The 13,960-nt window shown below is 56.3% G+C and overlaps 3 protein-coding genes across 7 annotated transcripts in view; all 3 read right to left on the reverse strand.

Moving 5' to 3' along the window:
• The window catches only part of ITGB4 (integrin subunit beta 4), a 34,425-nt gene extending 32,838 nt beyond the window's left edge, over positions 1-1,587 (reverse strand). For 3 of the 4 annotated variants that reach the window (XM_047756577.1, XM_047756576.1, XM_047756574.1), the window contains exon 1: positions 1,433-1,587. The gene's annotated coding sequence lies outside the window, so the exon portion shown is untranslated. The remainder of the gene's footprint in view (positions 1-1,432) is intronic. The other variant, XM_047756578.1, reaches the window with a different exon arrangement.
• LOC125114992 (proline-rich protein HaeIII subfamily 1-like) lies at positions 1,238-7,501 on the reverse strand. The gene is made up of 2 exons (XM_047758692.1): positions 7,497-7,501; positions 1,238-1,886 (listed from the first exon to the last, which is right to left on the reverse strand). Exons 1-2 carry the CDS (start codon positions 7,499-7,501, stop codon positions 1,238-1,240), a joined length of 654 nt encoding a protein of 217 aa, XP_047614648.1.
• Positions 7,502-11,147: 3,646 nt separating this feature from the next.
• Positions 11,148-13,960, reverse strand: part of SAP30BP (SAP30 binding protein) — a 37,508-nt gene continuing 34,695 nt past the window's right edge. For both annotated transcript variants that reach the window (XM_047758221.1, XM_047758223.1), the window contains 2 exons: positions 12,985-13,069; positions 11,148-12,735 (listed from right to left, as the gene is read on the reverse strand). In XM_047758221.1, coding sequence (XP_047614177.1) covers positions 12,554-12,735; positions 12,985-13,069 — 267 coding nt within the window. In that variant the 3' untranslated portion in view covers positions 11,148-12,553. The remainder of the gene's footprint in view (positions 12,736-12,984; positions 13,070-13,960) is intronic.

Consider the following 13,960-nt stretch of genomic DNA (forward strand, 5'->3'; position numbering starts at 1 on the left):
TCAAATGGCAGTTGGGGTCTAGGAATGCACTCAGCAGGGTTTCACTGAACTCAACTTGCGTTTAAAAAATTTTTAAAGTAGTTGATGGTAAAGACAATGAGATTTCACATCCAAGTTAGGATCGTGGGCTTATTGGAAGATGCAGCCTCGGCGGGTGGGGCAGACTCTCGAGGCTGCTCTGGGTCCCACCGGGCTGCGGGGCCTTTTTAGGAACCCGTCCCGTTCCAGAAGTAGATGCCTACAACCTGATGCTGTCACATAGCGACACACCCAGGCCTTCCAAGCACAAGGACAGGGACATGCAGGTTCTCAGACATATGCCGTGACCCACGTGAACAAAATCTCAGTGCTCTCCCCGCACCCACCGTCGCTCCCACCCCATGGACCCCTGCACCGCACAGGGCCACTTGCGCTCCACGTCGCCCTCCCTTCCCACTTGCCCATCTCCTGGGCCCTCTGCTGCTCTATCACCCACAGGAATCAAGGCCAAGGAGACAGACACCCCTTCCCCGCTGTCCCTCCCGCTCGCCTCATGCTGCTCAGCCCCCAGGATGAGAGAGACCCTCAGCTTTGACATCTAGCTGTCTGAGCTCTGCACCAGCCGTGTCCAGCCTTGGGATCAGGGTGTGGCAAGGCCGTGGGGGAGGAGGAGGAGCACAGCTGCTGCCCTTGGGAGCCATCTAGAGACACCCCCGCCACAATCTGAGGGCCGGGGGCTGGGGGGGGGGACCTAAGAGGGTGGGAAAGGGGGGCTGGCCCCCAGAGTCAGTTGCAGCAGTGGGCACAGCCTCCAAGGCTGTTGGAGGAGATCAGGAGAGCTTCCTGGAAGAAGGGTGCCCTGAGCTGACTTTGGGAGGAGGGCAGGCGTGTGCCTGGCCAAAGAAGAGAGTCAGGGACTCCCCAGACCCCAGATGGACCCTGGCAGCACACAGTCAGGCCCAGAGGGTCTCTGCCTCTAGGGGGCTCCCCCGCCACCTTCTTTGGGAACCCCAGAGGGGCCCAGCCCAGTAGGCCCGCGAGCCACCAAGGGGCTCCTGCTCACTTCTCAGCGCACCCACCCACCACCCAGGCCTCTCCCCCCCGCTCCCCTCCTCCAGCCCAGAGGTCTGACTGCCAGGAGCCTTCTCCAGCTCTCCCTGCCCCTTTGCCCCCAGTCGTCCCCTGGACACACCCTGGCAGGCTGGGATAGAGGAGCCGCCGCCAGCCTTCAGGAAGGGAAGCGCGGAGGAAACAAAAGCTACCCGGCCCACCCATCGGCTCCCCTGCGCGGCTGCCCAGGCTGGGGTTCGCACTCAAAGTCCTTCCCTCTCCTCTGAGGTCCCAGGATGGACGCCCAGCCGCGGGGGTCTGGGGCACTGCAGGGGCGTGCGGCCCGCGACCCCCGACTGCTCTCCCGCCCCTGGCGCTTGCCGGAGTCCCAGGTTGGACCCACCTTGGCGCCCGCGCTGGGCTCCGCTCGGCGGCTCCGGCTGCAGCGCGCGAGCGAGTCGGAACGGTCGGAGGGCGGACGGCTGGGAGGGCGGGCGGCGGGCGGCGGCGGCGGGGAGGGGACCGCTTTATGGGCCGGGCGGCAGGTAGGAAGGAGGCGCTGGTGAGTCAGGCCCGCCGCATTCCTGCGCGCGGCGCGCACCTGTCGGGGCAGGAGCCGGGCGCTGCCGCCGCCGGGCCCGCCCCCCGGAAAAGGCTGCGGCTCCCGCGGCGCCCGGCCCCGCGCCCCGACCCAAGGCGGCGGAGGCAGGGGAGGAGCCGCCCGGCCCCCTCCAGTCCCGCCCCGGGAGCCGCGCCCCTCCACCTCTCCAGGCTCCAGACTCGGGTGCCCGGTGAACCCCGGGGCTGGGGGTGGCCTCTTAGCCCCGATGTGCACTCCTAACCCTTTCCACTCCCGACTGGGGGCGGGGAGTCCTTGCCACGGCCCTCGGAAGCCATCAAGAGCTCCGGATCCACAACCCGACGGCAATGGAGGGCGCGCATCTCCTCCCTTTTCTGTGCCCGCGCGAAGGATGAGGCCAGGGATGGCCCCCAACGCACACACGTGTGTCGAAAGGGAAATCTGAGCAAGGACTGCTTCCCTGAGTGTCTTCAGGCGAGCGAATTAAACCTCCTTAACGGTGTGAAGCATAGCCACGTGGAGCAGGCACTTGACCGGTTACAGCTGTTCTTGACAAGCCGGTTTACACATCTGACCCTGCCAATCCTCTTTCAAGTGCTGCTGGTTAAGTGTGTGCAAGTCGGGCCCTCTCAAGGTGCCCCATGGTCTCAACTTTGGTCTCTTTCTCTGGCTCCACCTGCCAACCATGTGTGGCAAACCTTGATGGCCTGCAGCTTCAACTGTTGTACCAGGGCTGGTCCCTCAGCTTGGGGTCCTCCCGCCCCCAACCCCTGCCTGGTTTAGCATCCTTATCCATGAAGGCATTGTGCCCATGTCACACACATGCTCTGGGGAGCCTCCTTGACCTCCCTGTTCCCTAAATTGGGCTATGGGTTCCCCAGGACCCGTCTTTTCACGTCACTTGCCACATTGGTTTGAAAGAATCTGTTTAGGGGTCTCTTCCCTATTGGCGTCTGAACCCCAAGGATGGACACGGTCTAGCACATCATCCCTCGCACCCAGCTCAGTACCTGGCACATAGCAGGTGCTCAGTAGACGGGGGCTTGACCCAAATGAGAGTGTCACATCCCCTCCCTGAGCCTCAGTGTTCTTACCTGTAAGCAGATGCCAAACCTCAGAGGGATGGTGGAATCAGCTGGGACTGGAGGTGGACGAGTCCCGGACAGTGAGTGCCCACTCACTGTTCACGCTACCGTCACCGCTCGGCCACTGTGCCCAGTTGTCTGAACTCTGCACAGGCCAGGGGCTCTGAGAGGCTGGATTTGGCTTTTTTGTTTGTTTTTTAGGGCTGCACCCTCGGCTTATGGAGGTTCCCAGGCTAGGGGTCCAATCAGAGCTGTAGCCGCTGGCCTACACCAGAGCCACAGCAACTTGGGATCTGAGCCACCACAGTGACCTACACCACAGCTCACAGAAACACCGGATTCTTAACCCACTGAGCGAGGCCAGGGGTCGAACCTGCATCCTCATGGATGCTAGTCGGGTTCGTTAACCACTGAGCCACAAAGGGAACTCCGAGAGGCTGGATTTGGGAGGTCTGCGGCAGGAGCCCTGGATTGGTTGAGGCAGCTAAGTCATGCCCTGTGAACTTGAACTACTCCAGCAGGCCCCCAGTATAGCCTGGGAAGAAGGACCTCAGAAGGCAGCCTGCTGACACCATCCATCAGAGGGTTCCAGTGGGTGATATGCACCCACTGTGGGTCGGGGGCTGACACACCCTCCTAAGGAGACACCAGCCCAGAGGCTGCAGTGCCACAGCCCCTTTTAAAAATGACAAGGGGGGGAGCTCCCATTGGGGCTCAGCAGAAATGAATCAGATTTAGCATCCATGAAGAGGCAGGTTTGTTCCCTGGCCTCGCTCAGTGGGTTAGGGATCCGACGTTGTTGTGGCCGTGGTATGAACCAGCAGCTACAGCTCCAATTTGACCCCTAGCCTGGGAATTTATACGCCGCAGGTGTGGCCCTAAAAAGACCAAAAAAAAAAAAAAAGTATAGGGAAGTGGAGTCCGGCACCAGCTGAGAAGTCCATCCCAGAGAAGCTCTCAGAAGACAAGCCCTGGGAATTCCCATTATGGCTCAGTGGAAACAAATCTGACTAGCATCCATGAGGATGCTGGTTTGATCCCTGGCTTTGCTCAGTGGGTTAAGGATCCGGCGTTGCCGTGAACTGTGGTGTAGGTTGCAGACACGGCTTGGATCTGGCATTGCTGCGGCTGTGGTGTAGGCCAGCAGCTGTAGCTCCAACTGGACCCCTAGCCTGGGAACCTCCATATGCCGAAGGTGCGGCCCTAAAAAGACACACACCCACAAAGAAGATGAGCCCTGAGATCCCTCAGGCTTCTTGGAGTCTGGGGTTTCCTTAATTGGAACCTGCATGTGGACCTCGTGGACCAAATAGTGAAGCAGCTGAGATCACGTGGGCAACTCAAGGCGTATCTCATATAGCAATGAGGGTTTGCTAGGAAGAGGGTCCTTTGCTTACACTGAATTCCCAAATAGGTTCTGGCTCCCAACGGGTTAAGGAGCATTGTACTCCCTATTAATTTTACAAAAACACCAAAAAACAAAAAACCCTATTGTCTCACTCTGCAGCCTTGGGCCATAGGTAGAGGAATTGCTTTCTGCGGGTTTTGCCAAAGAGCTGAAGTCCCTTAAACAGGATGGAGAAGCCTGGGAGCCTCGTTCTGCTGCTCCCACCTGCCCACACTTGCCCCGTGAGGCCAGGCTCGCTCCCTCATTAGCTTGATCATTTATTCATTTTATAAGCACGTCATGGGCTCTTAGACCAGGTGCTGGGAGTTCCCAGAGGAATGAAACATACCACCTGCTCCCTTCCTGGAGCTCACAGTTTAAAGCACCAGCCTCCCAAGTGGGCTGCATATCTTGCAGGAATCCGCCATATAATTCGTTTCCCGCTGAGCCCAGAGGGATGGAAACTCCCCCCAGTAAACTTTCACAAAACAGTTTTGCTGATCCTTGCTTGATCAGTTCCTCTTTGGGGTTTGAAGAATAGGGATTTTTTTTCTCTTTCTCTATATATGTGTGTCTTCTTAGGGCCAAAACCGTGGCACATGGAAGTTCCCAGGCTAGGGGTCGAATTGTAGCTGCAGCCGCCACCCGACGCCACAGCCACAACCACAGCCACAGCAATGCCAGATCCAAGCTGCGTCTGTAACCTACACCACAGGTCTTGACAACTCCAGATCCTTAACCCACTGAGCAGGGCTGGGGATCGAACCCGTGTCCTTGTGTATACTAGTCAGGTTTGTTATCGCTGAGCCACGTCAGGAACTCCTGTTTCTATATTTAATAGGAGGTATCCTTCTAATTAAAAAAAAAAAAAACAAACAAACCCAGAGTTTCCCTTTATCAACTGGGGATGAATTATGTGCCTTCAAAATATAGGGTAAATGCTTCTTTCCTTTTTGAGTTATAGAACTTTAAAAAAAAACACTATTACTACAAAGCAACCCAAAAGGTTTTTTAAAAATCGTGGTGGAGTTCCCGTCGTGGCTCAGTGGTTAGAGAATCCGACTAGGAACCATGAGGTTGCGGGTTCGATCCCTGGCCTTGCTCAGTGGGTTAAGGATTGGCATTGTTGTGGCTGTGGTGTAGGTTGCAGAGGTGGCACAGATCCAATGTTGTCGTGGCTGTGGTGTAGGCTGGCAGCTGGAGCTCCGATTGGACCCCTACCTAGTCTGGGAACCTCCATGTTCTGGAGGTGTGACCCTAAAAAGCAAATAAATAAATACATAAATAAATAACACAAAAATTACCACCTTATGGGAGTTCCCGTCGTGGTGCAGTGGTTAACGAATCCAACCAAGAACCATGAGGTTTCAGGTTCGGTCCCAGCCCTCGCTCAGTGGGTTAAGGATCCGGCGTTGCTGTGAGCTGTGGTGTAGGTTGCAGACGCGGCTCGGATCCCACGTTGCTGTGGCTCTGACGTAGGCCGGCGGCTAAAGCTCCGATTAGACCCCTAGCCTGGGAACCTCCATATGCCGCGGGAGCCGCCCAAGAAATGGCAAAAAGACAAAAAAAAAAAAAATTACCGTCTTAGGAGTTCCTGCTGTGGCATAGAGGATTAAGGCTCAGGCGTTGGTGCAGCAGTGGCTCAGATTCGATTCCTGGCCCTGGAATTTCTATAGGCCAACGGTGTGGCTGAGAAAGAAAAAAAAAAAAAAAAACCCTCATTTTTAAGTGTATATAGTTCAGTAATGTTAAGTATGTTCACATTGTTGGGCAACAGAATTCCAGAACTTTTTCATCTTGCAAACTGAAACTCTGTACCCACTAACAAGCTCTTCACTTCCCCCCTTCCCCCAGCCCCTGGTTAACTACCATTCTCTTTCCTTGCTTGCTTGCTTTTTTAGGGCCGCTCCTGCAGCATATGGAAGCTCCCAGGCTAGGGGTCAAACCAGAGCTGCCGCTGCCGCCCTACGCCACAGTCACAGCAACGCAGGAATCCAAGCCGTGTCCTCGACCCACACGACAGCTCACAGCAAAGCCAGATCCTTAACCCGCTGAGCGAGGCCAGGGATCGAGCCCGTGGCCTATGGATACTAGTCGGGTTCGTTTCGCTGAGCCACAAAGGGCGTTCTTACCATTCTATCTTCTGTCCCAACGATTTTGACTACTTTGTACCTCATAAAAGTGGCCTCTTACAGTGTGTCTTTTTGTGATGGGCTTATTTCACTTAGCATAGCGACCACAAGTTTCTTGGATGGTGTGGCATGTGGCAGGCCTGCCTTCCTTTAGAAGGCGGAATAATATTTCATTGTGTACAGAGCACATTTTGTTTTTCCCGTCATCTGTCAGTGGACACTGGGGTGCTTCCACCTCTTAGTGATTGTAAATAATGCTGCTATGGGAGTTCCTGTCGTGGCTCAGTGGTTAACGAATCCGACTAGGAACCATGAGGTTGCGGGTTTAATCCCTGGCCTTGCTCAGTGGGAGTTAAGGATCCGGCATTGCCATGAGCTGTGGTGGAGGTTGCAGACGCGGCTCGGATCCCGTGTTGCTGTGGTTCTGGCGTAGGCCGGTGGCTACAGCTCCGATTAGATCCCTAACCTGGGAGCCTCCATATGCCATGGGAGCAGCCCAAGAAATGGCAAAAAAAGGCCAAAAAAATAATAATAATGCTGCTATGAACAGGGGGGTGTAACCTGCTTTCAACTTTAAGCTATAAATCCAGCATGGAATGGATGGATCACGTGGTGGCTCTTTTTAGGTCTCTGAGCACCAGCCATGCTGTTTTCCACAGCGATGCCATCGTTTTGGAATCCCATCAGCAGTGCACGATGGTGAAGTCTTTTTTAACTTTGAATTTCAGACTAAAGAGTTAATATATTCACCTCTAATGATCCAAATATATTTTCCCTTTCTTTTTTCAAATATGATGCGAGAATGGATTTCCATGTATTCCATAGTTTACAATTATGATGTCGCAGTATAATAAATATATATTTGGTCTTTGTTCATGGTTCTTCCAACAGCTCTGGCGCTGTGAAGGTGAAAGGCGAGGCTTTTGTTATTCCTAACAAGCCCCTTTCAACCACACCAGAGTTTATGTTAATGAGGTGACTTCTGGAAAGCCACTGGCTTTGGGGGGCACTGGTTGTCAGGGGAACCACCCACGTGGTGGGTTGGAACTTTCAGTCTCAACCCTCCCCCAGCCTCGCCCCGCCCCCCCCAACCTCCAGAGACGGGGGATGGGCTGGAGATGGCCTTCCATCACCAATGGCCAATGATTTAATGAATTATGCCTTGTAATGAAGCCACCATAAAAATCCAAACCGAAGCGGGCTCAGATTGCTTCCAGATTGTTGACCAAGTGGGGGCTGGGAGGGTGGTGGGCCCAGAGAGCCAGACGTGCCACACCCCTCACCCCATACTGCTCCTAAAAAATGCTCTCTTCCCTCTGGCTGTTCCAGCCACACCCGAGGCATTTGGAGGTTCCCAGGCTAGGGGTCCAATTGGAGCTGTACCTGCAGGCCAACACCACCGCCACAGCAACACCAGGACCGAGCTGCATCTATGGCAATGCTGGGTCCCTAACCCGCTGAGTGAGGCCAGGGATCGAACCTGCATCCTCATGGACACTATGATGGGTTCTTAACCTGCTGAGCCACAATGGGAATTCTGTGAGTTGTTTTTCTTTTTGTTAATAAACCAGGACTCTAAATTGTTTTCCTGAGTTCTGTGAGTCATTCTAGCAAATTACTGAGCCCGAGGAAGGGTCATGGGTAACCCCCAATTTAAGGCCAGTTGATTAGAAGCGGGGGAGGCTGAGACTCGCAGTTGGCCTCTGAGTAGGGGGCTGTCCTCAGCTTCGGGCTCTGTGCTGACTCCAGGCAGTTGGTGTCAGAATTGCTTGCTGAGGAAACATTTGGAGTCAGAAGCGTTTTCAGGGTGTTGTGAACAGCAGGGAACAGGAAGCAAGGGGGTTTCCTTTTTCACAATAATTGGCCAGAGAGGAGTTCCTGTCGTGGCGCAGCAGAATCGAATCCAACTAGGAACCATGAGGTTGCGGGTTCGATCCCTGGCCTCGCTCAGTGGGTTAAGGATCCCACTGGCAGCTACAGCTCTGATTAGACTCCTAGCCTGGAAACCTCCATATGCTGCAGGTGCAGCCCTAAAAAGACAAAAGACAAAAAAAAAATAATAATAAGGCCAGAGGGAGATCCCTTCAAACAAACTCCTTTGACTTTTAAAAGATGGCTATAGTCCTGCCCTTCTGGGACAAACTGGCCCTGTCCTGTTTAGATTTCTGGATCAGCCACTTCTCTCCAAGGAGCCCTGTCCCTTCTCCTGGGGATACAATTGGAGATCAAGGTCCAGGTCCCCATGGCCCCTAGGGAACACTGCCTCTGGGTCCTTTCAAAGGACAGAGCTAGGACACTCTTACTTTTTTGAGTTCATATTGACCATAAAATCATACTCAACTGTTGAGGTCATATGGAGTTCATATTGAAATTTCCAATTCAAATTTAAAATGAAAGGTTTGGGGAGTTCCCGTCATGGCACAGTGGAAATGAATCCAACTAGGAACCACGAGGTTGTGGGTTCGATCCCTGGCCTTGCTCAGTGGGTTAAGGATCTGGCGTTGCCATGAGCTGTGGTGTAGGCTGGCAGCTACAGCTCCGTTTGGACCCTTAGCCTGGAAACCTCCACATGCTGTGGGTGTGGCCCTCAAAAAGACAAAAAAAAAAAAAAAGGAAAAGTTTATTTTGAGTTCCCTGATGGCTCAGTGGGTTAAGGTGCCTAAGTGCTATTGCTGCTGTGGCATGGGTTGCTGCTAAGGTTTGGGTTTGATCCCTGGCCTGGGAAATTCTGCAAATATTTTTTGTATTCCCTCCCCTTCTTACACAAAAGCATATTCTATGCACTTTGCCCTTTTCATTTTATCTCTCCAGAAGATCAAAATCTTCATTCTTCTTATGGCTCAATGGCCCTTGACTTTTTTTTTTTTTTTTTAGTCTTTTGAGGACTGCACCTGTGGCATACGGAGCTTCCCAGGCTGGGGGTGGAATCGGAGCTTCAGCTGCCAGCCTATGCCACAGCCACAGCCACACGGGATCCGAGCTGTGTCTGTGCCTACGCTGCAACTCACGGCAACACTGGATCCTTAACCCACTGAGCAAAGCCAGGGATCAAACCTTCAACTCGTGGATACTAGTTGGGTTCTTAACCCACTGAGCCACCAAAGGAACCCCTCCTTTTTTTTTTTTTTTTTTTAATTACAGAGATTTTGAACATATATGACAGTGTAACCATCACTGAGCCTTAGCAACTGCCAACATGTGGCCAGAGTATGGTAGGAGCCATGAGATTGGCTTGTGGGTTGGGAGTCTTCAGTCCAGTGACCATGGGGGCAGGGACTGCCACTCCCTCTGTCCCTCCAGTCGCTGGGCACTCACCTCTCGCCAGGCACTTGGGACACAGTGTTGTTGATGACAACCGATTGTGATATTTCTGCTCCTATGAGAACCGTGGTTTCAGCCCCCCGTCAACCTGGGGACAAAGGTTGGAAGGCGGTAATGTCATCAGAGATGCGAGAGAGTGGGAGTCCTGGGGTTCCTGCTGTGGCGCAACGAGAGCGGCAGCGCTTTGGGAGCGCTGGGATGTGGGTTCGATCTCCTACCCCTCCCAGCACAGGGGGTTGGGGATGGGATTCAGCATTGCCACAGCTGCAGATGTGTCAGGACAGTGGCTCCGATCTGATCCTTGGCCCCGGGAACTCCAATGCCGCAGGGCAGCCAAAAAAAGAAAAGAAAAAAAAAAAGAGTGGGAGCATTGAGAAACAGCAAGGAGGGGTCGGGGCGAGAGTAAGAGAATCAGGCTGAGATTTAAAGGCCTGAGCGAGCCAGGTGGGGGACAAAAGGGCAAAGAGGAGGCAGTTTGGAGGAGGGAAGCATAGGCGTGGGCGGGACGGCGGTGGGCGGGGGGAGGCTGCAGAGGTGATGAGCTGCTGGTGGCCTTGCCTGCCAGGCTGAAGTGGACCTTCCTGGGGATGGCAAGAGCCAGAGTGCTTGGACCTCGGAGGAAGGTGGGGGACTGAGAAAGCCAGCAGAGGAGGCCAGAGCCACCTGTGGACTGAGGCAGCAATGAGGGTGATGGGGAGGGGTTTCTGAAGTGACCTGTCACATGTGGGGAACAGCAAGGGTTCCAGGTAGCAGCTGTGGGCCCTAGGGGATCATGATGCCATCACCTGAGGCGGGGACCCTAGGAAGAGAGTAGGGGACGTGCAGGTGGGCGGGAGTCGAGTTCAGACAGCAGAGACAGACTGCACTTGGGAGCTGGGACAGAGGGCTGCGGGCCCCGGTGCCTGGGACATCCCGTCTCCAGGGAAAGCAGCGGATAATCTGCCCCTGTGACGCCCTCAGAGGACTAAGGTGGGCAGGCACTAATCCTGTTTTACAGGAGAGTAAACCAAAATTCTGCGGGATTAAAGCCCTTCACCCCACTCACAAAGCTTTTAGGTGGAACAGCTCTGCCAATACTGGGTGGCCCGACTCACAGACTGTTCATTCCTCAAGGCCCCAGTGGCTGGAGGCCCACGGGGGGGGGGGGAGGGGCGGGGGCAGCCATGAGTGACCCAAAAGGACGGCAGGTGCTCAGAGGACAGTAAAAGGCCGTGACTATGGCCAGTTTTATCATCTCTAGAGTTTGCTTCCCTCCTTGGTCTAAAACAAGAAGGTTCTGGATGGGCCAGACACAGACACTGCAGACGACTTTATAGCTAACTCTTTTGTCTCTTCAGGGCCGCACCCGTGGCATATGGAAGTTCCCAGGCTGGGGGTCGAATGGGAGCTACAGCTGCTGGCCTACGCCACAGCCACACAAACACAGGATCTGAGCCGCGTCTGCGACCGACACCGTAGCTCATGGCAATGCCGGATCCTTAACCCAACGAGCGAGGCCAGGGATCGAACCTGTCTCCTCATGGGTACTAGTTGGATTCTCTTCTGCTGCGCCACGACAGGAACACTATAATTCATAACACTTTTGCATAAACCACCTCACTGATTCCTCAGAATCACCTTAAGAAGCTTTATTGCCGTGATCTGACAGAGAAGGCTTTATGGAGGGAAGGGCCCACAACCCATAGGACTCCAAACACAACTTGTCTTCAACTGGGATCCAGAGCAGGGATGCTGGCTCTGTTCCTGCTGTGCCCCCTGCCCCACGCTGCCTCCCACTCAAGCTCCACAGGCCCTTGTGGAAGGAGATGGGCCCCTGCTGGGGTGGCCAGGCAGGAAGCCCCGGGAACTCGGGGCAGTGGCCCCTCTCTCCAGGGCTGCAAAGGCTCCTCCGAGGTGGGGAGGGAGAGAGCCCATCTCTTTTGATGCCAAGTGTGTGCTTGTGGGCTGGAGGCAAGTGTGACTTGATTTCTCTCTTGGGGACCGCAGGGCAGGGCGGCAGGCTCTCTGGTCACGCAGCAGCCTCGGGACCCGCTTTCTGAACCTCCCCCTCACCCCAGGGAAGCAGTCCGGCCCTTCACAGCCCGGCTTCCTCTGCGGACACGCAGCGCATCCGCTGGGGGGAGAGCTGCCAAAAAGCAGGAAAGGCAAACGGTTTCCCCCGGACCCGGACTGGCTGGCAGGGGCTGGGAAATCTGTTTTGGCCCCAAGAGGAGCCCAGCGGGCCCCGGCGCTGCCCAGGGCTGCTGTGGGGCAGAGATAACAGGCGCAGGAAGGGCGGGGCGCAGGGTCCTCCCGGGAGCCGGCCTCCTATAAACAGCGAGCGCCGCCCAGCCGGCCGGGAGGTGATTCATCTCCCGCGGAGCCCTCTGGCCAGGCACCAACCTCCCTGCGTGGGTTGGGGATCAACCCCAGCCCTTCTGGCAACTGGCTTGACCTCCAAGGCCACAGTATGTCCGAGGAGGGGCCCTAGGCGGGCTCAACTGCCCCCAGGGAGCAGAGTTCCTGCCTGAGAACTGGCTGGGTTTGTGCATCAGGGTGGCAGACAGCGGGAACGTGGGGTCCTCCCAGTCCCTGGACCCCCCCCCCCCCCGCCCATGCCAAGAGGTGTGTGCTGGGAGTGACCCCAGTGCTCTGAGCAGTACCACAGGCTTTGTCACCCCACTGTCAACCCTGAGGTGACACCCCAGCCGGGAAGATGGGGGGGATGCGTGAGCTTTCACATCTGCCCAAAAACAGACTGCAGAAGAGGCCGCTGCCCCCGAGAGGCCGAGGTGTGAGGGTGCGGCCCTTTTAATGGGGCGGCAGACCCCGCGGGGTGTGGGACACCATCCACAGAGCCCCACAACTCCGCAGTAACGCCTCCTCCATCTGGAACGCCACGCCGGGGGCATCGGGGGAGCGCGTCCCAGTCCTGACATATTCAGCAGCACCTCCCAGCGGGCAGTCCTGTCAAGTCCTGGAGTGGCTCCTGCCCTTGACGGAGGGAGAGTGTCCGAGCCGCCCCAAGCGGGTCCCTCCGTCACTGCTTGGCCTTCTTCACGATGGTGCCCACGGCAGAGATGACTGTGGTCTTGGAGCCACTGGCACTGGTGGTCACCGTGACGACAGCCGGCAGGGTGGCCGTGGTGGTGAGGATGGTGGGCTGCGCTATCGTCGTCACTGGGATGGCCGAGTCCCACTTGCTCTTCCTCTTCTGGGCGTCTGGGGAGGAGGCGAGAGAGAGGTCAGGACCCGCCCCAACCGAAAAGCGACAGTCCCTGGCCAGCAGGCCGCCGGTCAGAGCTTGGGCAGCAGAAACTGCAGGGGCGCCACCCCAGCAAGCCAAGGGGCAGCCGGTGACCCGAGGACCCCACCCCAGGCCCGGATCCTCAGGGCGCCTGTTCCCCCAAACAAGGCAGGGTCACCCTCGCTCCATGTGCGGTGGGGCCGGGAGGCAGAGCCGCCTTCTACCTGCAACAGCCGTGCTGGCCGTGGTGGTGGTGGTGGCTGTGGCGTTGGTCGTGGTGCCTTTCTTGGTGCCCGTCACGAACTCAATCTGGAGGGCGAGAGGGACGAGCCTTAAGACCTGTGAAGCTGCTTATCCACGCTGTTTCGCCAGCCGCCTGGTCCCAGGGGACAGGACCTGGGCGCCGTACAAAGGAGGCATTGAGAACCTGCGCGGCTGCGACTGTCCGGGGAGGGAGGGGTGCCGGAGAGGCGCCCAAGGGGATTTCTACTCCTCTAAGAGAGCTTCCCAAACGGACGTCAGAGCCCTGCGGGCATCGCCGTGTCCCTGCACGCGCGGGCACCCCGCCTTCACACCCAGGAGGACAGCCCTGCGCCCAGATGCTGTAGACGCAACCCTGCAGTAGCCCTGGGGTTTGGAAGGAGAAAGGAGAGAGGGAGTTTAACTAAGAATTAGGAATGAGGAGCCTCCATCAGCCCCCAGCACCAGCTGCCTGAGAGCTGCCCTGCAGCCCCCCTGCCTGAGGGGGAAGGACGTCCCACAACTGCCAGGGAGGGCCAGGCCACACCTGGGGGGAGGAGCTGGTGCCCCGAGGCCTGCTTTGTCTCAGAGACTCTGGTGGGAAGAGGCACAGTGCCCACGGGACATTTGGTCTCGCGGCTACATTTCTGTTCCCCGAGGCCTGGGAAGAAGCCTGCTCAGGGTCCTAGGATGAGGCCCCTCGGCTACCAGACACGGGACAGAGGGAGGTGCTGAGGCAGGCTGGCGAGGTCAGCTCTGGAAGCCAAGACAGGCACAGACCATGGGGCTCTCGCAAGGAAATACTTGCCTCCACTCAGGCCAAGGAGGATATTGGCGACCCTGAAGAAAGACAGCCCCTGGGGCTCTGCAGCTGCACAGGGCAGGGGACGGGATGTAATGCCGTGAATATAAGACCCCAAGAAACCGACAAGAGCAACATGGAAGTGTCGGTAAGCTGAG

The sequence above is a fragment of the Phacochoerus africanus genome, chromosome 14, assembly GCF_016906955.1.
Source record: "Phacochoerus africanus isolate WHEZ1 chromosome 14, ROS_Pafr_v1, whole genome shotgun sequence".
Lineage (NCBI taxonomy): Eukaryota > Metazoa > Chordata > Mammalia > Artiodactyla > Suidae > Phacochoerus > Phacochoerus africanus.